The sequence below is a fragment of the Oryzias latipes genome, chromosome 4, assembly GCF_053564925.1.
Source record: "Oryzias latipes strain Hd-rR chromosome 4, Olatipes_Hd-rR_3.1".
Classification (NCBI taxonomy): Eukaryota; Metazoa; Chordata; class Actinopteri; order Beloniformes; family Adrianichthyidae; genus Oryzias; species Oryzias latipes.
Genome location: NC_136240.1, coordinates 28,304,579 through 28,328,257, shown reverse-complemented (window position 1 = coordinate 28,328,257; position 23,679 = coordinate 28,304,579). Strand labels below are relative to the sequence as shown.

Here is a 23,679-nt window from a genome sequence, read left to right as displayed (position 1 = left end):
AGCTGGTCCTGCCTGATACCTGGTCCTCCCATCATTCATTTTTCAGATCCATGGTTAACCTATCCAGTGCTGCATGTTCTCTTAGATTGGTAGTCTGTTTGGAAAAAGCCTGCAGCTGCATGAACTGTGACCGAAGCTGCTGAAACTTCTGGGATACAGAAACAATGATTTAGTGTAGTGTACCCTCCCTCATGAAAGCCCACATCTCTAGAAAGCTTTCTGCTCCTAGTTCATCTTAGCTGGAGGGTGCTGTTGTTGTGTTTGACTAATCGTGACACAGGATGGAATTGCTTCCTTTTGCAGTCCAAATAGTGAATCTGCAGCTTCACTGACTCTACAGTATGTACATGCATACTGCATACATGCCACAGTTACTTTCCCTGGTTAGGTCTCACCCCTTCAATCAACCACTGGTTGTGCACCAAGCAGAATTACTGATTAGGATTGGACTGGTTGCAACGATATTTGATACTTCAGTAATCGTGCCAACAGCACTGCTGCCTGTTGTTTCTGTTTACTATTGAAGGTCTAAACTGGTTTCCTCTGTGGATCAGCTAATTGATGGGTGAATGGTTGTGTCCAAATTCCTTCACTGTTATACTTAGTTCACTATAAAGTGCGTTCGCCATTTTGTAGATCTGTCCAAATCTACAATTCCAAAATCCAGTGCCCTAGAAATTTCCCAGAAGTCCCTATGAAAAACCTTTGTACATTGATGCGCTCTAGATTGGCAAATATAGACCACAATGCATTGCGTTTGATTGCTTTTTTTATGTGAAAAAATGTAATTTGATTTAGTTTTCTGAGTCTTTCCAGTATTCGTCATCAGAACACAGTGGATTCCTAAATAGTCTTTGTAAAATGTTCATATGTATTAGGTTTTCACTTCTGGAAATTGGTGATGACATATTTGCCATTTACAAAAAAAAGTAGTGAACATGGTGTCCGAATTGCTTTTAAAATCCAGGGCACTAAAAAGTCCTTCACTATATAGTTTTTTTAGTTGTGAGGGTTTAGGGAGGGAACTCAGACATAGCCTATGTTTTGCAGACATCCTGACCATTTGCGCCTGCAGAGGGAAATGGGTTCAGGAACAGTGCTCCTCCCCCAAGTGCCAACTCCATTTCTGACTTTTGGAGATGCAAGCTTCGGCTTTCCACTGAGGAATTTTCCAAAGGATTTGCCAGGAGCAGATTGGGATACCTTGAGGGGTGAAAAGTCATCACCTTCTTTACTTGAGAACCCAAGCTAATTGAGTGCTCAGTGCAAACATCATGACAGATATTTAAGTGTTGTGGACGTGAATGAGAATCTTCATCATTCGTGAGAGACGGCTGAACATTTTTTGGGCTTTGATTTTTACTGGAATTGTGGGACCTAAAGTAATTTTCAATTCATTCTACTTTTCATCAATTTTGATGTGTACTTTTCTTCACTTGTTTGGCTTTATATGAGTATAACAGAAGCCAGGACAGGTACTTTGGGGCGATTTGGTTCAAACGGGTACCAAATCGTGCTGCTGGAATCATGCAGCTGCCAGACCTGCCGATGCTCAAACCGCGGCACAGGACCTCAGATCGCATCTGTACCATTGACTTAACATTGGAACTTGCTTCCTCTGCCGCATGAATCCCGTTCGGTTTGAACACAGCTTAATCGTAAGCCATTATCCTAAACTTTACCATTCCTCTGGGTGCATGCGTCTAAGAAAAAAGTTCAGCACTTTTTGGAAAATGAGGTGTGAATAGTCACTTTCTTTCTGGCATTTCCTTTTATTTGCTGTGCAATTTTCAGCGTTCCTGAGGCTGTCAGTCGGTGTCGTTTGTTCCCACCCTCCTTGTGTCAAGCTCTTCACTCCTCTAAGACGCAGCTTGTTAAAAGGGGGGGATCAAGGGTGGGGCTACACAGCTCAGCACCGATGGCTACGCCCATGAAGAGGAGATTTTGGAAACAAAGGGTTCAGATAGAAATATGGCTTTTTAGACATTTATGTTACGGGATTTTGGTTAAAATCCTCATAATCATGATTAAAAAACCACTGGGAATGTTTTCATTTAAAAAAATTGTCATGGGGGATTTTAAAAGTTCTCTGCTTTGACTCTCCACCCAAAACTGGAAACTGCTGGGCACCTGGTTAACCTTTTCCACAGCCCTGTTCCCCAACATCACCAACTTCTCCACAAGACGCCCACCTTATCAAGTGCCTTCATAATTTTAAAAGCCTTTTTTTATGTTGTTGTTTTTCCTCTCATACAGAAAATGGAGCCATGATTTAATATTTTAATGCATGTTAATGTGTTGTTTAACCTTCCAGCAACAATCAGAAGTCTCTAAAAGGTTAACCTTGAATGGGAGCCAGTGCAGACAGCAGCACCATGAGGCCTTACTCTCTGGAAAACATCTCTGTCTAATGGCTTGCTGCTTGATTGCACAGCCCAACCTCCAGCATACGCCGGATGGATAGGATCAGAATTAAAAGGAGCATTTCTTTGCGTTCTCTTTGCTGCACCTCTAGGATCAGTGTTGTGCGGCTCGACAGATTGCAGAGTCCACATTTAGAGCTTCATTTTAGCAATAAGACCGTTAGATTTACAGGAGCGTGGGCCTTAAAGTTCACTCTGAAAATGTTAATGGGATTACCAGAGAGAGATATGTGAGCATCCTGTGGCGTGAGGCACTCAGGCGAACGTCCTGTGAGGACACTGAGGGAAACATCCTGTTACAGAAAAAGGTTGGGCACATTAACGCAAAAATGATCTATTCAAGGATTTAGCACACATTTATGTTTCAGTAGATTATGTGTTTCTTTGGTTCACATGCTGTATATACGGTATGGATCTGCAAATGTTGCTAAAAACCTTGCAAGTATAGCTGAACAGATGCTGGGGAGTCATATAGATGTTGGTGTGACAGACCCCCTCCCCAGGTATTCTCATTATTCTACAGCTGAGCAGATGGTGGGAAAGCAGTACCCTTGCAGTATCCATCATACATATTCTGCTAAAAATTTTCCCCAGCTGACAGACAGCACTGGGGCCCCCCCTGAGGGTCCCAACCATGAGCTGGGGCCAGTGGTCACTGTCTGCACCCCACACTCAACATGTTCAGGTGCAAAATCACCAGGGAAGGCTTCAAACCTCCATAAAACCCACTTTTTTGGAGTGTTTTCTTTTACTGTTCTGGTTCTGGATCTACTTTTGTAATTCTGATATCTGGGTTTCTATGGCAATAACCTTCATTACCCAGCAGGATCTTCTCTGAGGTGGTTTTCTTGTGTTCTGTTTTTGTTTTATTTAAGCTCCTCCTGTTTAAGTTCAGTCATTTCTTCTTTCTGTTTGTGTCATTTTCTTAACACTCTCTCCTGCTAGCTTACAGCTCCTCACAACCCCAACTTAATATAAGCGGTGCAATAAAGGCGGCGAGCGATATTGGAGCTATCCAGCTGTCAGAGCCAGATGTTAACGTGGACGAGGAAAACAAAGATGCACTGCACATGAATCCATTTGTCTACAAGTGGATGCATCAGAATGAAGCAGAGAAGGGAGCGAATAGCCCGCCAATTGTAGAGTGTAACAACTAAGGTTTTTTTTAACACCATTTTTTCATCTGCTCCTGATTCTGATTTGAATATATAAATACAGAAATGCAATTTTAAGCGTAATTTTCTTTATATATACAGTATATCTTCCATCATGAGAAAAATGCTTCAAGAACATGTTAAAAACACCAAAAACATAATTTTCATCAGAGTGAGTTTTCAAAGGGAAATGTGAATGTCACCATAGTATGGGATTTCTGAAAGCTGTATACATATGACTTATTGATTTGCTTTAGAGATTTTTTTTTTTAGCTGATAGATGTTTTAGATATGATGTGGTCAATCCCCCACTTCTTTAAAGGTAGATGAATAAGGGGAACATACCTGTCAGTTGCTGTTTTCAGCCATTTAGGCCTCAAATCTAAAATAAACAAACAAAATTCCTGATTATTTAAAACGATAAAAATAAAAGAAAATGTATGATTTGCTCGAATTTTTTCAGCCATTGAGAATTTTTTTAAAGGCCTTTCGGTGTCTGCAGGTCTGCTTATCCTTGGACTCTAAACTCTGATCACAGCATTGTTTTTGGAACGTGTGCGCGCCCGTGGGGGGTGGGGTGGAGGGACGGATGGGGGATGTTTGTTAACAGACACTTCTGATCCTGCATCCCTCCATCATCCCAGTGATCCACGTGCGACTTACTCCTCCAGGTGGGGCTAATGGAGCATACCAGGTCCTGCTTGGGGGGAGGCGGAGTCTGACTCCGGTGCGTGTCGCCGCTGTCCAGCCCGCGCGGCGCAAGGATGGAGAGAGTGGAATAAATCCACTCTTCTCCGTTTCTCGTGTTTGGGAGGCACTTATTGGGGGGGTGAAGCGGTCTGCTGTCGCGCGCAGGACCTCCAAGGGGCTGAAGCAGCAGCGGATACCCGCCGTTCCTGAACGGGGACCGCCTTCTCCAGCCTGTGGGATTCATTCAGTGATTCTCCGGGATTCCAGCAGACAGCAGGTGACAGACATGGACGAGCAGCCCAGGATGATGCTCTCTCACACGCCAGGCATGGCCGCGCACGCTGGCCTGCCGCAGCACGTGCACGAGGGCGGCACGGCGCCGGACGGGGACGCGCGGAAGCAGGAGCTCGGAGAAATCCTGCAGCAGATCATGACCATCACGGACCAGAGCCTGGACGAGGCGCAGGCCAGGTACGCGCGGACGCGTCGGCATGCATGAGAGCGCTGATCCCAAAGAAGCAACACGACAAAACACGACCAAAGATGATTAGGATTGATTTTAGCTCATTTTTCTTATTGTTGTTTTTGTTTTATTGCTTTGCATTTATATATTATATGTCTAAAACAATCAATAATATTAAACTATTAACTATTTTTTCCCCAATTTTTAATATAAATATTTGTTTTTATGAGTAGACTATCAGGCTACTGATAATAATTACAATAATAGTACACATTATTTTAGTTAATTATATTATTAATTATTGTCCACAATAATAATAAATGACACATTTTACTTCATATATGCATTAAAAATCACAAACACAACACTTTGTTGCGTTTATATAGTTTCATAGAAAAACACGAGGCTTTCTTGTTACGGGTGATGATGAAACAAGCGCGCACACTTCCCTCTGTGCTTCTGCTGTACATCTGCTGCACACTGTCCTCGTGCATGCCCCTCTGTCCGTTCTGTCGATAGAAAACAGAAAACAAATGTTTTTTGTCTTAGTCTTTAAAAAATATTTAAAATACTTTCTAAACATAATAATGAAATGTGTTTTGAAACGTACTAAAAGCAGGAATCTGAGATTGTTTATGTAATTTTAAATGTTTTGGTACTGAAATTTGTTATATTTTAATTTTGTCAAGTTTACTAAATAAAATCAAATAATCATAATAATTCATCTTTGAATTTTATTTTTTCAGTGACGCACATGGGGGGGGGGGGGTTATAAGATGCCCTACTTAGTAATTAAAAACAAAATAATTTAGTGGAAATATTTACACTTTATATTCTCCAGGTTTTATCAGATTCAGAAAACCTACATTTTCCATGCAGAAAATATATAGTACTCTAGTCTTGGACGGTTATATTCAAATGCTTGCGTGGCTGCAACACTTATTTGAATCACTTAATCCATTATCACTTAACAGTGAGTTTTTTTACTCAGTTTTTTATTGGTCCCAAGTTTAAAGCAACTGTTTCCAGTTTTAAAGCAATTTTCTTGAGGAATAGTTCTGTTTTTTCAGAGACAATTGTTTTTGAAAGAAATTGAAGATGTTGAATGATGAGCTTCATGATCCACGATGAACCTGCTTCAGCTGTTCCAGTGAAAAACTTGACATCAAATTTCTTTCCACTGGATTACGCATCATTTCAGCAATGCTGGCAGGTCTCCTCTGAAATGAGACAGCTCCTTGTTTCATTTCTGTTTTGCCAGAGTATCTGTGAAGATTTTCACTGACTGGTCCAGGATGTCCGCTCTTCAGTTTATTGACATTTTAATGCTCATCTGCATCGTTTCTTTTCTAACTGATAGGAAAGTTCAGATTATTTATGTGCTGACAGTTTCATTGTGTGGCACTAAACTTTGTAAATATATTATTATATAAAGAAATGTTAATGATCCAGTTCTCATCAGAATGTCCCGTAACTTGATATCAGTCTCAATTCTGGTTTATTGTTTGCATCTGACAGATGTGGAGGAGATTCTGGTTTCCTTTTTTTAAAACCTGAAAACATGTGTGTGGGAGATCCCGCCACTGTGAAAGTGGATTATTTTCATGTTGACAGATGGCTTATTTAACTCCACTTTTAAACCATCTGTTCTGTATTTCTAGAATCTGACTTATTTGTCACCAAATATTTCCTTCAGGTGCATGTGAACTGCTGAGTCATGGTCTTTTATGTGCTGTGGCGTCCCTCTGAGGGTGTTTCCCCATGGATCAGATCAGTCATGGCTGCACAGGAAAAGGACTAAATTGTTCTGCTACTGTCTTTGAGTTTTGTCATTGGGTGTATAGCTGGGTTAGAAGTGAACCAGGATTCTGAAGATCCTCCTCAGTATAACTGCCCTAAGGGGAACAATGTTGTTTCTCTGTCACTCCTTGTGTTTTCTTGGCTCAGTCCTGCAGGTTCTCTTTTTCTTGGCTTTCACCGTAGCCCATTTGGGATATCCACTGGTGCTGAGGGCCGTGTTAATGTGGAACTTTAAAGGCAGGGTGTCTGCCCGGTGCTGTGTTGCTCTAATTATTTCCAGATTGTGCTTAAGCGGGAATTTTTTTAAAAAGTCCAGTTGCTCTGAAGAACATAAACCCTGTGATCATTGGAGAGTACTAAAAACTCTACCTTTCATTCCCTTTCAGATAAGACAACCTAAATCTGCATCTTTTCAGACCTTTGGAGGTTTGCTGTCCTCTAATGCCCTTTTGTTTCTTACAATCAACTGTAGAAGCAAAAGGGGTAAAAACCACCACTTTAAGAGTCTGACGGTAAAGCTATCAGACAGAATGACAGTGTCAGCTCACCTCCCGTTCATTTGACAAATAAAGTCAGGGTCATGTGGACCCCACCTCTGGATTACCATCTCTTCTAGAAGCCTGCCTAAGAAATTGTAGATACCCTCATTATCAGAGATTTATTAATACATATATTAACTTTGTTTAATATGTAATAATTAACCTTTTGTCTCCCACTTTTGGCCTGGATTAGAGTCTGAATAAATTCATTTTCATTAATGGGAGGAAATGGGGGCATTTTTCATCATTCCGTCCTAACCTCCCCCCTCTTGCGTTTCAGGAAACATGGCCTGAACTGTCACAGGATGAAGCCGGCTCTCTTCAACGTCCTCTGTGAGATCAAGGAGAAAACAGGTACTGGGTGTCGCTATCATGAAATGGGGTGGGGGCTATTGAAATATAAACTTCTCCAGATTACTGGAAATATTTGCCTACGTTTGGCCCCCGCCCAAAACAAAGTGAAGTCTGAAAGTGTGTGGAGTTGAGGGGTGTGGTGAGGGAGGTGTTCATGTTTGTATCCTGTCTGACCTTACAGTGTGAGAGGCACACTGCTCCTTCTGGGGATCCTCCCCTGATGAAGCCCTCCTCTCCTCTTCTTCTCAATCTTTGCTACCAGACAAGCAGTCAGAGAGTCCACAATAGGATTTCTTTTTTATATTTTGAGGAGTGGTTACACTTTTGTGGCTGGTTCCACCCCCATCCTGACCCTCATCCTGACCCTCACCAAATACAGATTCTGACCAGCGACACCATCGCCTCCTCTGTCAATGAAAGAAGTAAAAGTCAGAGCTGTTAAACTGAAGTAGACCTATAAAAACTGCTATAAATTTAGTGGTGGAGGCCTTTTTTCATTTTTGTTGAGATTTTAAGGTGAAGTTGACAGAAAGTGTGTTGAACAGGATTTGACTGTTTTGACTCAGTAAATGATTTAATTCTTGATTATTGAAAAAACAGCCAAGCTGTCCAGGCCATCAGGAATGCCAGTGACCCCCCTGATTAAATTTATATTAAATTTAATTATTCTTTATTCCTTTTTCTTTTATGATTACAATGCTACTGTAACGCACACATTTCCCACATGTGGGATCAAAAAAGTACTTCTGATTCTGATTCTGATCTTTGGTGCAAATTAGTGAACCAAACTTATAGGTTAGTGAACATTTATGAACCCAATGTCCACTGTTCTGTGTTAAGCTCTTGTTAATAAGCTGTTTTCATTTTCATAAACAGCTCAGCTTGTGGGATTTTTTTTGTCCCGAGTCTGCAAAAACATGGCTTTACATCCACAGTCAGGTTAGACCATAGACTTGGCACTCAGCATCATGGATTGGTCAAACAACTCAATGGTTTTTGAGCAGTTCATCAGAAATTTGCCTCTGACTTGTGGGCAGGACCGTTGGTGCGGCGTTAGCCGGCCGGTCTTCCATCTGTTGACAGTACACGCTCCCCTACTAGCTAACCGCCCCTCACGCTCCCAACCTAACATTATCGATGCAACAAAAATAGTAAGCAAAAATGGAGCTATCCAGCCATACACTTTAGAGCCAGATTCCAGCTCAGACATACTACAAGCAAAGATGTACATGGATCTATTTGTCTACAAGTGGATGCATCATAATGGAGTGGAGCAGGGAGCTTGTGGCTTGTGAGGGGGGGCGATACAGGGATTTAAGGTCTTGATCCACTATCAAGAAATTAACTGGCTAGTATTGCCGATATTGGTACTGATACCAATACTTTTTTCTTAAAATGTTGTATTATAGATTAATTTTGGAAAAATAGAATCTTTTGGTAAATAAATGTATAATAAAACACCGGACAGAGACTTTTGGAAAATAAAAAATGTTAATAACTAATTACAACAATCTGAACTGAGCATACATCAAATGTAGAACATTTATAGTAATAATTGCATGCTACAATACTAATAATAAGAAAATAATAACTAGTGCAAAATTAAAAAAAAAGTAAGTTTAACACCATCACAAACATATAATTAAAAATTAAATTAAAGGCAGTACTAAAATATCAAAGTCACCAGTGAAAAAAGTTAACAAAAGCAAGCAGAGAAGGAGGTGCTCTGTTTACACAGACAGACAATGTTGCCATATTGGGCAGTTTCTTGCGCAAAATGGGTGGGTATTTACTCAAATGTGGCAATTTTTTGCCCAATTTGGTAACACTGTAAAGAGATAGACACTGGGCTTGCCTGAACTCTGTAAGTAAATTCAACCTCTTTAATGTACGTATTGAAGAAATACTGTGACGAAAGTATCAAAAGTATCAATCTCACTACGCTAGTATCACTTTGGTATCAATACTAATAGCTTGCCGTTGTAGGTTCTACGTCACAGCTACAAACTTTTTCTAACAAAAAGTTTTCGTCTGCTCCTGATTCACAGTGATTTGAAAAAAGAACTACCGGTACTCAGAAATTCATATTTAAACTTAATTTTCTTTTTATTTCCCCCCCCATCATGAGGAAAATGCCATAAGAGCATGAAAAAACACCAAAAACCCTATTTTCATTGGAGTGGGTCTTTAAAGGTTTCAATGGTTTTATAGTATTCGTCTTATGGGAATGTCTGACTCAGAAATTCACAGTTAAAAACAGAGAAACTGGAGGTATGTGTGGTGCTGCAAAATTTAACAAAACCTAAAGCCTCAAAAGTGTCTTCATGCACTAAAAGTGATTAACATTGACATCAATTCCTCCAATTTTTTTCCAAGTGGAGAGGAAGTACGTTGTCATTCTGAACTGCTTTTATTCCCACAAATTTTTAGGGGGAAAAAAACCTTACAAAACATGTTTTTAAGAATGTTAGGGGCAGCTAAAGTTGAAGAAGCTCAGGATCTGGTCAGAGTAGAAGTTTTGCTCCTTCTGGATGTTTGAATTTTTCTGTAACATAGTGTTTTGAGTCCCACCTCCTCCGCTCTCCCCTGCTCCCCACAGATGCCACCTCCTGTGTGCTAAGAGTACTAGAGGCTTGGCCACCACAATTATCATGCACGGGGGGGGGCTCTCGCAATTGTCGAAAGTGCACAAATTAATAAACTCCACTTAAAAAAGACCAAGATTAATGGCTTTCTGCGGCTACAACTCAGCCTTGACTTTAGCTGCCGGCTGCTCGTTGGACAAAATCAACACTAATCAACATTTATTCCACTTTAGCCCTGAGCTCCTGGGACACCCCCCCCTCCCACATACACATCCCGTCTGCACTCCCAGCAGTCACCCAAGCACGCACACACTCTTCCTCTGTCAGTCTCGCTACGCTTTTCACCTCTCATGCAGTTCCCCCATACATCACCTCCCCACTCAGCGCTCAGCTCCTCATGGGAGAGAGTGCCTCCTCCCATCAGGCCGCATTAGAGTCATGATAAATTTTCTCTTTTTATTTGCATCTGATAGATAATTCATGCAGCCTGGCTTTTGTGTGTCACCTCCCAGGCGCTATAGCGCACTGCCACTCCCCCTCTGTTGGTGTGTGTGTGTGGGGGGGGGTTGTCGTTTGTACAGTTGCATCATCATCACATTATCATTTTCTTTTTTTATAAAAAAAAAGGAAAACTTCAATGAGCGCTGACAATCCAAACTTGACATTCCCCTTGATATTTACTGCTGCACCGGTCCTGCACAGCCATGACCAACAAAGGTCATGGGTTCATTTCTACACTTCTGCAAATGGAAAGAGGTTGTTTTTGCTGCTGAATTTTTGGAAATTAAAAGCGCAAGTCTGACAATAAATTTCTTTGAGGTAAAAGCAGAAACAAAAACAATTCAGTTGGCTCAGTTAGCCATACTGAGGTTTTAGTTAGGGGTCCTTACAGAACCCCAAAACAAGAACGATACAAAGCTGTAGGTTAGACTACCGCTGATTATAAAACGGTGTCCTGATGGTGACCCAACACACTCACACGTAATCATTTACACAGGCATAAAAGTGTGTTCACATATTCTTGGGTATAATGAAATGGGTGTGTTCATGTGGGTTTTGTGTGTGTGAGTGTGCACAAGTTTGCTCATGTGTTTTTGGTTATGTGCATGTTTCCATACAGTGTGTGGATCAGAGGGCAGTTATGTGTTTTATACATTTTTATTGATGGTGAACCCCCTTGTTGGCGTTTTATTTTTCGTCAATGGTTTTTGCCTCCCGTGTCCCCGTGTCCTCTACCTTCGGGACACCATTCATTCTTAAAGTATTATTCGTTTATAATTGGGTAATTAAACAGTTTTTAATAATTAGTTCCTTGGTTAAAATCCTAGATTCCGTTCATCCCAGGTTTGTTCACTTTCTATGTTAAACTCACAGTTTTTGTGTAATAAATGTGGGCACAGATTTCCTTTAATTTTAGGTTTTATTAAAAAAGATTTTTAAACTCTGTAATTCTTTACATTTGTAATTCATGCTCTTTGGCGAGCACATTGGTTAAGGGATCTTTGGTCATTTCCTGACATTTTCTACCATGATTATTCCATAGATAAAAATAGGATGAAAGTTAATAGATGATCAACAAGCATTAGTCGCTGCTGCAAAAGCAGCTGCACCTCCCCGTTACTCCTGCTGTGACTGATACGTGCACGGGAGCCGCTGCTGCCGACAGCTGATAAGTTATTATTCTGACAACACAGATGAGATAAAGGGGTCTGAGGAGATGGAAGATGAGGCGACTGTGATAAAGTGGCTCTCTCAGTGACTCTGATTTTTCTCATTTATCTTAGTCTGATATGCAGATACGGGTCGCAGTGTGCTGCTGTTACCAGGGCCCGTTCAAAAGAAACTGACTGTCAGATCCAGAAACTGCAGACTCTGTCCACTTTTGTTCAGCATCCATCCCTGCTGTCATCGTCTCTATCAGCTCCCTCAACTCGTGCCCCCACCACCACCACCACCACCACCACCACCAACGTTCGTTGTATCACAAATTGGGCTGACACTGAAAGTGTCAGAGCAGCAGTCGCAAAATATTAACAGCTGCAGAGAAGCTCACAGAAATCTTTGTTTCTTGAGTGTCAGCACAACAGAGTTCTGGAAGGCTGTCCTGCAGCTGCTGTCACATGCACGCGCTCTGTGTCGTACCCGTGTCCGTCATGTGTTGTCTGTACCTGTTGACCTCGCTGCCTGGTCTTCTAGTGTCTGTTTATGTCGGGGGGGCAGATGTTGAATTGGCCTCCTGGAGGAGAAGTTGTTTGGGATTTCTATTCCCGAAGACAAGGCAGGATATTCCCATGAGCCTTTGAGAGAGTTAATTTGGCTTTTATTTCTACTGTCATTGTATTTGCTCTGTGAGTTTGGTGGTGGAGAAGAGAAGGGGGGGGGGGGGGGGGGTCTCTGCCAGCTATGTGGTTGGAAGTGGAACTAGGAAAATAGAGCTGTCAATCATGTGACTCCTGAGAGGCTGTAGTGGAGGACGGGGAAAATCACCTGTGTTGTCACACGTTCTGCCCTTTGATTAAAATCATACCTTCAGTTGGATATGATGGTGGTGCTGCTGGGGGGGGGGGGGGGGGGTGTATTTTAAGCATTCACTGCTTCTTCAAATAACGGAAGGAGCAAAGCACGTGGTTAGATTCCAAGATCACACGAAGACTCAGTTATTTTGCTTAGCGCTTCATCCAGCTTCTTTTTCATGATGAGGGAAACAAGATGCACTGTAAATTACAGACATTCTATTCAATTCACCTTTTTCTAAAGTGCCAAATTTACAGAGGTTGAGTCAAAGCGCTTCACAAAAAGTCCAAAACAACATGCAAAGCTAAATTTAATGGGGTCGTTTCCAAGTCCATTCAAGTGGAGGACAAATGAGAATTCATGTAGATTTTCTGCACTATAAGGCGCAGATTGTAAGGTGCACCATCAATGATTTTTTCTTTTTGAACTTGTGACGTAAGGTGCACTGAAATATAAGGTACATTAAAGGAGACAAAAGAGTCAGAGGCAGTAGTCCGTAAGTCAATTAGACTTTATTAACTGAATGCAGTCTCCACCACCACTAAACGTTAGCCACGTTAGCGTATTCACAGTAACATCCTAACTTGTTTTTTCGACACGTAAAAAAAAAACAGACTGATGCCACTAAAAGAAATGTTACCGTAGCAATGCCACCTCCTAATTTTGTTAGTACCATATAAAAAGAAACCACAGTCAGACACGCTACACGTGATTGTATTCACAATAACATAAAAGCTTGTTTGCAACTCATCCACACAAAAAAACAGAGGCATTTTGACACGGGTACCCCTCAAAATCACTTCAGTATCAGCAAAACACAACCATTAATCAAAATACAGGGCACTCTGGACACACTGTCATTTAAAAACAATAAAGTCTGTATTAAGTGTGCCTAAATAATGCAGAGCATAAGGGATCACTTAGTTGGATTTTAAGTTTAGGTGGCCTTGGTTTCTGGCTGATGAAGCAACAATGCAAAAGGGCACTGCTCCACATTCTTCAACACAAACCGCGATGAAGATCCGGGCGTTGTCTCTGCGTAATTGGTCATCAGGAAGCTTTTTCTTGGTCTTAGACAATATTGTCATCTTTTCATCTGTCATCTCTTGTGATGTAATGTGATCACCGTAATCTTACATTAAGATTGCATGCACAAAAGTGGAAGACCCTGTTAAGCATTTAACGTTTATATAAGTTGCAATAGCTTACAAGTAGCATAAACCGTGGCTTTGACTGTAATATTTTAAAAGGCCAAATAAATTCAGAGCATTTTTAGTCAGAATGAGGCAGCTGCTCACTTAGCAAACACAGCTGTGTCTGTTTCATTGGATCATTCACGAAGAACCAACCTGTCTGGTTCTCCAGATGTTGGTGAACCCTCAGAAAACTCAGGGAGAACCTCAACAGCCTCTGATTGGTTAAGCTGTGTCTGGAATCTATGTGAGATTACCGTACATATATGTATTATAAACATACTTGTAACATAAGAAAGGAGTAATGGGATATAAATCTTGATCAAAGAAATAAATATAAAAACAGAGAAATGTTGAGCAAGTTTTTTTCTTTGTTGGTTAGCTTGCAAAAAAACACAAATAAGAGGCTTTTAAAAGCAAAATACTAAGTATTTTCCTTTTGTTTTGTAGGGACGTGTGTGCACTGTAATTATGTTTTTATCTGTTTATTATTATTTCTATTTAACTGACACTGTAATTTCCTTTAAATACGGGTCAACTCAATAATACTAATACTATGTGGATAAAATCAAGTATTCTTAATGATAATCTTTATATTTTATTGCTTTTTAATGTTCCATGAATTTAAGACATTGCAATAGTATGTACAAGTCTGTGTGTTTAGGAATTTTAGCTAATAAAAGCAAAAAAAATCTTTATATTATCACATTGTCCCAAATAACAGATCAGAGGATGAAACTGATTTGATTAATTTAATTAATTTGACATTAAGTTCATTTAAACAGGCAAATATTTTTTTATCTGAAGTCACGGTCAAATTGACATTTTAGTATAAATTATAAGTCTCTGATATATGAAAATTATTTACCAATTAATAAGATTTTCAGTAGCTGTAGATGAAAAGTGTCAGAACTTTAGAACTTTATTTAAAACTGCAGAGGAGTAGTGTAGTTTTAAAGCTCATGACTTGGTCAACACCCCTAAGAAAATGTTCAGTTGTGAGTTTATGCTCCTGAAATGTCAATCACATCTTCCTGATACTTTTCAACAAATCAAATCACATTGCAGACATATCAATTTAAAAAAAGGGCTTTAGGTTGTCATGCAGAAATGTTCTGAGGCCCCTTATAATGCACAGTTGTGTGTTTGTGCATCAAGCTCATGCATTACCTGGCCTTCTCCTGCAGGAAGGAAGACGTTAGATGCAAAAATGCTCAGCAGGTTCACAGCTGCATTCTGTCTCCACATTCCTGTCTCTTTTTTTTTGGAATCCATTATCCCTGATCCAATGAAGCAGACAGACATTCCTGTAATTTTACATGAAAAGGACGGTTTATGTAGAGGGGGACTGATGAAGAGTTGCTGTGACATTAATAATGTAGCACAGCCAAGCCCTGTGTGCGGTAGAGTAATGGGTATTCTTAATGACATGAAGAGGAAGAGACTGGAAAGATCAATGCTATCACACGTGTGCTCTCACATAGACTGTGGGTGTGGATCTGTGGTTGAAGACGATGCCCCCCCCCCCCTTGCTCCAATGCCGCTCGGGTCCAGTCTGATTTAATCAGCTGAAGGTCTGAACGGTCTGCGCTGAGCCCTCATGTTTATTTCATTACCCCCTATCCCACCCCATACGCACACACACACCGTCATTACGCTCCAGCCTAAAGCCCGTGGGGGCGCCTCTAATGAATTCCTCTGCAGCTCTTCACTCCCCACTTACTTACCAGCTCAAAGTGTCAAACTAAACCAGGCTGGAGAGGAATGGGAAGCCGCTGTGAGGGAGTTTGTTTGAAGTGGTTATTACTGGTGGAACAGAGATTTCCACACCATCAAGACATGAATGTTTAATCTGCAGGCTGTAGAAAACTGACTGGTGATCCACTCTGATGCTTAATCCTATTTAGGACATTTAAAATATATGAAGAAGACAAGTAACCAGAAAAGACATTTATTAGATTTACATTAGTTTTATTTACACTGACCAAAAATATAAACGCAACACTTTTGTTATTGCTCCCATTTTTTATGGTATGAACTCAAAGATGTAAAACATTTTCCACAAACACAAAATAACCAGTTTTCTGAAATATTGTTCACAAATCTGTCTAAATCTGTGAAAGTGAGAACTTCTCCTTTGCCAAGACAATCCATCCCACCTCGCAGGTGTGCCATATCAAGATGCTGATTAGACAGCATGATTATTGCACAGGTGTGCCTTAGACTGGCCACAAGAAAAGGCCACTCTGAAATCTTCAGTTTTGTTTTATTGAGGGGGTCAGGGGACTCAGACAACCAGTCAGTATCTGGTGTGACCCCCATTTGCCTCATGAAGTGCGACACATATCCTTCGCATAGAGTTGATCAGGTTGTCTATTGCGGCCTGTGGAATGTTGGTTCGCTCTTCTTCAATGGCTGTGCAAAGTTGGATTTTGTCAGGAACTGGTACACGCTGTCGTATACGCCGATCCAGAGCATCCCAAACATGCTCAATGGGTGACATGTCCGGTGAGTATGCTGGCCATGCAAGAACTGGGATATTTTCAGCTTCCAAGAATTGTGTACAGATCCTTGCAACATGGGGCCGTGCATTATCATGCTGCAACATGAGGTGATGTTGTTGGATGTACGGCACAACAATGGGCCCCAGGATCTCGTCACGGTATCTCTGTGCATTCAAAATGCCATCAATGAAATGCACCTGTGTTCGTCGCCCATAACATATGCCTTCCCATACCATAACCCCACCACCACCATGGGCTACTCGATCCACAACATTGACATCAGAAAACCGCTCACCCACACGACGCCACACACGCTGTCTGCCATCTGCCCTGAACAGTGTAGACCGGGATTCATCTCTGAAGAGAACACCTCTCCAACGTGCCAGACGCCATCGCATGTGAGCATTTGCCCACTCAAGTCGGGTTACGACGACGAACTAGAGTGAGGTCGATGAGGACGAGGAGCATGCAGATGAGCTTCCCTGAGAGGTTTCTGACAGTTTGTGCAGAAATTCTGTGGTTATGCAAACCGATTGTTTCAGCAGCTGTCCGAGTGGCTGGTCTCAGACGATCTTGGAGGTGGACATGCTGGATGTGGAGGTCTTGGGCTGGTGTGGTTACACATGGTCTGTGGTCTGTGTGAGGCCGGTTGGATGTGCTGCCACATTCTCGGAAACGCTTTTGGAGACGGCTTATGGTGGAGAAATGGACATTCAATTCCCTAGCAACAGCTCTGGTGGACATTCCTGCTATCAGCATGCCAATTGCATGCTCCCTCAAAACTTGCGACATCTGTGGCATTATGCTGTGTGATACAACTGAAGATTTCAAAGTGGCCTTTTCTTGTGGCCAGGCCAAGGCACACCTGTGCAATAATCATGCTGTCTAATCAGCATCTTGATATGGCACACCTGCGAGGTGGGATGGATTGTCTCGGCAAAGGAGAAGTGCTCACTATCACAGATTTAGACAGATTTGTGAACAATATTTCAGAGAACTGGTTATTTTGTGTATGTGGAAAATGTTTCACATCTTTGAGTTCATACCATAAAAAATGGGAGCAATAACAAAAGTGTTGCGTTTATATTTTTGGTCAGTGTATGAAATTTACAAGACATACATGTAAAAGTACATTTTACTGTAGGACAGGAATTTGACGTTAACGAGATATTTAGGTACAGTGGTACTGAAGTTCAAATCCTATTAATATGTAACACAAAAATGTATTGAAGATCACAACACTTAAAAAAGCAAAAAGAAAATAAAAATAAAAAGCTAGATTACATTTCAGAAATCAAAACAAAAACCCAGAAACCAAAACACAGAATTCACCAACCTTCCGTAGAGCTAATCATTGCAGACTCCAACTTTCATGTTTTCAAATATCTCCTGGACTCTAGAGTAGAGGAGACGCTTCCTCCTGAGTGATCAGGATCAATCTGTCAATCTGATTTAAAAATGCCTGAGTTTGGCTGTCTGACTTTGATTGTGAAGTTCGGTGGAGGAGTGATTATTGTGCAGATTTGTTTTGCAGGAGGCTTGGCCTGCAACATGCTCCTGTTGAGACTCTTTTCTGTGACTGATCCCATGGCCTCCACAGCTATCTGCATCTGGATTTCTGCAGAGCACCCTAGTGGTCTGGTGGTGTTGCTGTGACCTGCAGGAATGACAGTGTTGAATTTATGTGGCATTTAAAGTCCACAGCTTGTTAGCCTAAATGAATGTGCAGCATTAATTAAAGACAGGAGCATTAGGAGGGTTTGAGAATCTGAGCTACCTCGTGTTCTAATTAAGGATTAATTAAAAAATAATTTTATTCCGCCTGGCAGACACCAGCCTGAAACCAAGGCTCATCATCACTAGGTCTCCAGAAAGTATCTGTCCTGTCTGGAAAACAGACACTTACCGTGGGGGGGAGTGGTGAAAGAGTTGGGTTAATTAAATTTTCTTTGCCCCCTCTATGCTCTCCCACCCCCTCCTCTCCGTTTCTCGGCTGACAGAGCAGAAGGGAGGCTTGCAACACTACTTGTGCAATTATGGTAATGGTATGCCATTAGGCCATGATTCTGTATGAATGATCAAGAAGGGGGGCGCGCCCCACAGCACAAACGATAATGGTGCATGCAGCTCGTTGATATGACTCTAGCTGGATCATTTGCATAATTACCCGCCCCCCCCCCCTCTCCACTAACGAGACGTGTGGCTTTGTGGGATAGCTGCACGAAGCTCAGAACTGTGACACAAAAAAGAGGCATGGCTTCATGGCATGACATGTATTGGGTGGATTCCAGTTGCAGTGTGCACGCTCTTCAACTTATTTCACAGGAGACCCCTGTCACATGAGACCTGACCACGCCCCTTCAAGTATTCCTAAAGTATTTTAGGAATACTTTGTGTTCTGATGTTGCAGATTTTCTGATGTAAAAATGGTCTGATGCAAAGGTTTGTCAGTTTGTTTTTTGTCAGCTTTATTTTTGAAGACATTTCAATTCTATACATAATGTAAACAAGACAAAGCCTTTTTTTTATATTGCTGAAAGAGCTAATGTATTTTATTCGGAAAGTGGGTTGGATGGTGAAACATGAAAAGTATGTTGTAAAATGAACATTAAAAGGTGCAGAGTAAAAATCTTCTAACACTACCAAAAACCATCTTAAAGAGCTTAACAGAATAGACAGAAAGAAAAATCCTAAAAATACCATTACATTACAATAAAACACATTAAGTCAAACAAAGTTTTTGATGTTGACCTTGTTACCACTTCCTGTACATTTTTTACTGTACTTTTTATGATAAAGTGCAGTTATTTTGAAAAGTGTTCCTTTCAAAATGAAGTATTTCTACTCTTTTTTTCAAACAAAAAAAAGCGCGATCATGTTTACATGAACTATAAGCCAAAATTTCTTATAAACTAAACTTATAAAATAATGACAATCCTTTATCTGATGTTTAGGATTTTCAGATTTCAATTGTTGTGGTGCATTGATGTTTTGATGTTCTGATGTTGTGATGGTTCGATTTTGAGATGTTCTGAACTGTTCAGTTTGTCTGTTCTGGTTCTGGTCTAAATGTTAGTGTTTAGTAGTTTGCATTGAAAATATTCCACATTCCAGTTGCTTTCGGTGTTTTGAGGTTAAGTATTCTCATGTTTGGATGTCCTAATGTTGGAAGTGAAGTTGTAATGATGTCTGGATGTTATAATGTTGTATATTATGAACGTTTTGCTATTCTGAGATGTTCATGTTCTTTCGTTCCAGTGCTCAGGTGTTGTGACCATCAGATTAATGCTCAGTCATTTGGAATGTTGGGTGCTTTACTCTTCTAACCTTATTGATTTAACTCATCAAGCCAACATTTAGTGTTGTTTTGATGAAGTGTGTAAAGCCTTAAGGAAGGCATTAAGTTACATTTTTGAAGGTTTTTTTATTATTAGTATCACCTGACCACAGATTGGAACCCACAGTCTCTCAGCTATTTAGCTGTTTCTGGTGTTTTGATACTTTTGAGGTTCTGTTTTTCTGGTGTTCTTATGTTCAGATGTCCTTTGCACACAACTGGGTGTTGATCAATATTTCCTTTTTCTTGTTGATCTCATGCATTCCCTTGTATTAAAAAAGGTGGAAAGTTTCCACACTATTGTATTTCTATGTTTTTTTCTTCAGACTCTCTTGTGTTAAAGAATTCAATTATTCTCATGCCCAAATCTCTGCTTTTCTAATATTTGGATGTTTTAATGCTACAGTATTGTGATGTTTGAAAGTTCTAATGTTTTGCACGTTCAAACATTGTGATTTTCTAGTATTTAGATCCAAAGTTCTCTTATGGACCTTTTTATGTTCTGAAAAACTGATGTTCAGGTATTTTCAGCTGTCGGGGTCCGATGTTAAAATGTTCTGATATCTGAAGTTGAAACATATTTATTCTCAGAATCTAATGCTCTAATGTTCTGCTGTTTGTAGATGCTTATATTTAGACTTTATGCTACGCGGGGTATCTGTTAAAGGTTCTAATATTTGACTATTTTGATGTTCATATGAATTGGATGTTCAACTGTTTTTGTGTTTTGATGTTTAGATTCTTTATTGTGCTAATGTTCTGATCCTCAAATCGGATAATCAGATGTTTTCATGGTAGAATATTCTGTCATCTTAGATTTGTAAAGTTCTGGTGATATGAAGTTCCAATGCTCTAATTTAAAGTTGGGATATTCCTATGTTCGTACTTTTCTGTGCTAAGATCGTCCTACTTAGGTGGCTGAGTTATGTCCATACACCTGTGCCACCCATAATATTAACAGAGACTAGAAAAAATGCATTTGACTTTCCCACATACCTGAAAGGTACATATGTGTTGCTTTTTCACTGAAAGCTCTGAGTGTGTTTGCACACAGTTGACTTGATTTTGTCTGGATTTTGTCTGCTTCTTCTCGGCTCTCTATTTTGCTCCTCTCCTCCTCTGTTTTGTCTGATGGAAGCACTTGGCATACAGGATTGTCTGAAACTGAGTCCAAAGGACCAGGATTGAAATGTTGCTTTATTGATTCAGTCTGACAGACAAGAAACATCTAAGACAGATATGAGTCGTTGTGTGCTGGTTGTAGTGGATGCAGCAAAAATGAGACATGAATCAAGCAGAAAGGAGACAGGTGCTGTTTTTCTTTACTGCTGCTGTCTTTGTCAGTGGTCAATGAAGATAGGCATCTTCTGGCTCTGTTGCTTCTTTCTATGTTTGCCAGAACTCTATCCACCAATCTCAAAATGTATGTCTGTGGAAAGTCTTGGTGAACTCACAAAAGTGATATTTTGAAAGCTGTGGGTAAACACTAGGATCCTTTGCTTTCTGTCCTTTCTGTCTGGAATGATCCTTTGTCCTGCTGGAAAAGTTCTGCCCTCATGTCAGCATCCGACCTCAGCTGTAATGATCTCTGATTGAACCATAATCAATTTGAACTTTTCAAATCATAACATTTCGTAATCAGCACAGGACTCATCTGCAGACACTCAAAGCTGTTCCAAAGAGTGCTGGTTTTAGATCAGAACAGTGAGGTCTGACATTTCTACCACAGAGATGCAAGTCGTGTTTTAGCTATGCCTCCCAAGAGCAGAAGCATCTTCAGCAAAGAAGACGATGGACAGCAAGTTTTATCTCAGCATAACTCCGCCATAAAATTACCAAAAACTCTCTTCCATCCTAACTTTCATCTATTCTGACCTCAAACCCCAGCGAGACAGAAGAATGGTGTTGTATTTTTTTCATTTTTGCTTCGCTCTTCAGACTGCAGCTGTGTGCTCACGTCGAGAGAGAATTAAGTGGTGCTCTTCTTGATAAAGAACACGTGTGCCTAGTGCAGCATGTGCAGAGGCTCGGCGGCATCCTTATCTTCTGAAGCTCCCCCGGAGAAAGCAGCAGCTTTCTGAAGGTTACCTCGTCTAAGGCGTACATGTTTGTGCCGCTCGGAGCCTGGAGCAGCCTCCTGTGTGTGTGTGTGGGGGGGGGGTTTAGCAGCTGCACAGACAGCACCGGGCTTTGTTCCATCACTCTTCATCATAAGAATAGCCCCTTAGCTGAGCAACACTGCAAGATGTGCACGCTCTTCTCGGTGGTGTCAGTAACAGGAAAAGACATGCTTCCATCGTGCTACTTGATTGAGTTATTGTTGGGGGGCGGGCAACAGCAACTCTGGCCCAACTCAACCTAAGTTTTTTGACTATTTGCAGCAGTACATCTAAGAACTGAAGCCCGTGCCACTCTGCCAGCCAAGTGTTAGATGCCGCAGAAATCCTGAGTGGACATCCCACCATTGCTTGTTGTTAATCTTGGCGCTGCTGTGCATCACTCTCAGTTAGAGATTTTCTTGTTTTGAGAGGGAAAAGGTTTGAGCATGCAGCGTTGTTCACAGAAAAGATGCAGCAGCCTGTCACTCTCTGTAGCAGTAAAGGTGCTCAGTCGCTCCCTCGTTGACTCTCAATCTACAGAGATAAACCTTTACTATATGAGAAAATAGAGCACAGGGATCTGACTGCTTTTCTTGCCTATTTTACTAGCTCCATAATGGGCCCTTTGTGACATTTAAAGCTTTATTGGCCCAACTCAAAAATCTGGGGTTAGTATATAAAAAGAGGAGTTATTGGTCTGTGTGCCATTTCAGGGAGAGGAGGCTGTAATGTGGCTCTCACACTGATGACAGGCAGCTGCTGGATAATAGTTTAACGTTTCAGTTGGCACGTGGCGTTTTTTTTTTTTTTTTTTTTCTTTTTTAACTTGTCCTGTCCAACAGCTAGGCAAACAGATGAGAGCTGAGGGCCTCTTGTGTTGGACATATTTTATTTTAACAAGAGGGGTTATTCATCTTCAGACAAACCAAAGGTATGTCTGAATAAACCCCTTTTGTAATTGAGGCCAAAATTTATTAATTTCAATCATGTTTGAAAATCTTTGGTGTTGGACCGGACGGAAAAGGAAAGAGGGGAAGAAGAGAGAGGGACGTTAGAGAGAGGGGGGGGTAGGAGGGTGATAATAGGAGGGGAAGGGGGGTAAGACCATGAAGCAGCATAGAGCAGACAGGTTTACTGGTTGTTTATCGTTACGGTACGGTTCAAATGTAGTACAAAAAGGGCGGGGCCTGTTCACACACACTCAAATATTATCAACACACCTGCTAGCCGCAAAAATGTCCACATGTCAACATGCACACAAAACAGATAGTGTTCACGAACGCATACCTATGCCTTTAAACCAACTAGTGTGAAATCTTTCATTCATTCAATCATGCAAACTATTAGTGCAAAGGTGAGCTAACACCTGTGCTCAGGTGAGTGTTTATGTTCTTCTAAAATGGATGGTGGAATGTGAAAAGAAGTAGGAGGAGCGCCCAGCCACCCCCACACCCATACCCCCGCCGCAGCAGCAGCGGCAGCCGGAATTCCCCCAACGCCACACGGGAACAGGCAGGGAACAACCGCCCCCCGGGCGACCAAGACCGCCACCCAGGCCAGGGCCAGCAGGACCGCCGCGAGGCCCCCAGAGCCAGAGAGCAGGGAGGCGCAGAGGGAAAGAGAGCGCCGCCCCAGCCCAGCCAGGAAAGCAGCCCCCCGCCGCGCCGGAAGAGCCCAACGCAGGGCCCCACCGGAGAGGGACGCCCACAGCCCCAGACGAGCACCCCACCACCACCCAGGAGTTCCGGGCATCCCCCCGCCCCGACCCCAGGTACGAGCCAGGACCCCCCAAGGGAGACCCGCTCCGCACTCCAGGCAGCCACCCACCCGGCCCACGGTTGGTCCAGGTAGGAGCAAGGCAGGGGCCCGCCGCCCCCGCCCAGGAGGGGGGAACCCCGGGGAAAAAAGGGCGGCCCACAAGGGATGTTATAAATATGGCCCGACCAGGCTCGGCCATGTTGGAAGTTTGGCGGGGCCCAGCGCCCAGGGGCAAGGACCAGGACCCACCCCCCAGGGACACAAAC

The 23,679-nt window shown here is 41.7% G+C and overlaps 1 protein-coding gene across 2 annotated transcripts in view; it reads left to right on the top strand.

Moving 5' to 3' along the window:
• The first annotated feature begins 4,299 nt into the window (after nucleotides 1–4,299).
• LOC101156808 (pre-B-cell leukemia transcription factor 1) overlaps nucleotides 4,300–23,679 on the top strand; it is a 43,255-nt gene continuing 23,875 nt past the window's right edge. For both annotated transcript variants that reach the window (XM_023954458.2, XM_023954457.2), the window contains exons 1-2: nucleotides 4,300–4,738; nucleotides 7,350–7,423. In XM_023954458.2, coding sequence (XP_023810226.1) covers nucleotides 4,554–4,738; nucleotides 7,350–7,423 — 259 coding nt within the window. In that variant the 5' untranslated portion in view covers nucleotides 4,300–4,553. The remainder of the gene's footprint in view (nucleotides 4,739–7,349; nucleotides 7,424–23,679) is intronic.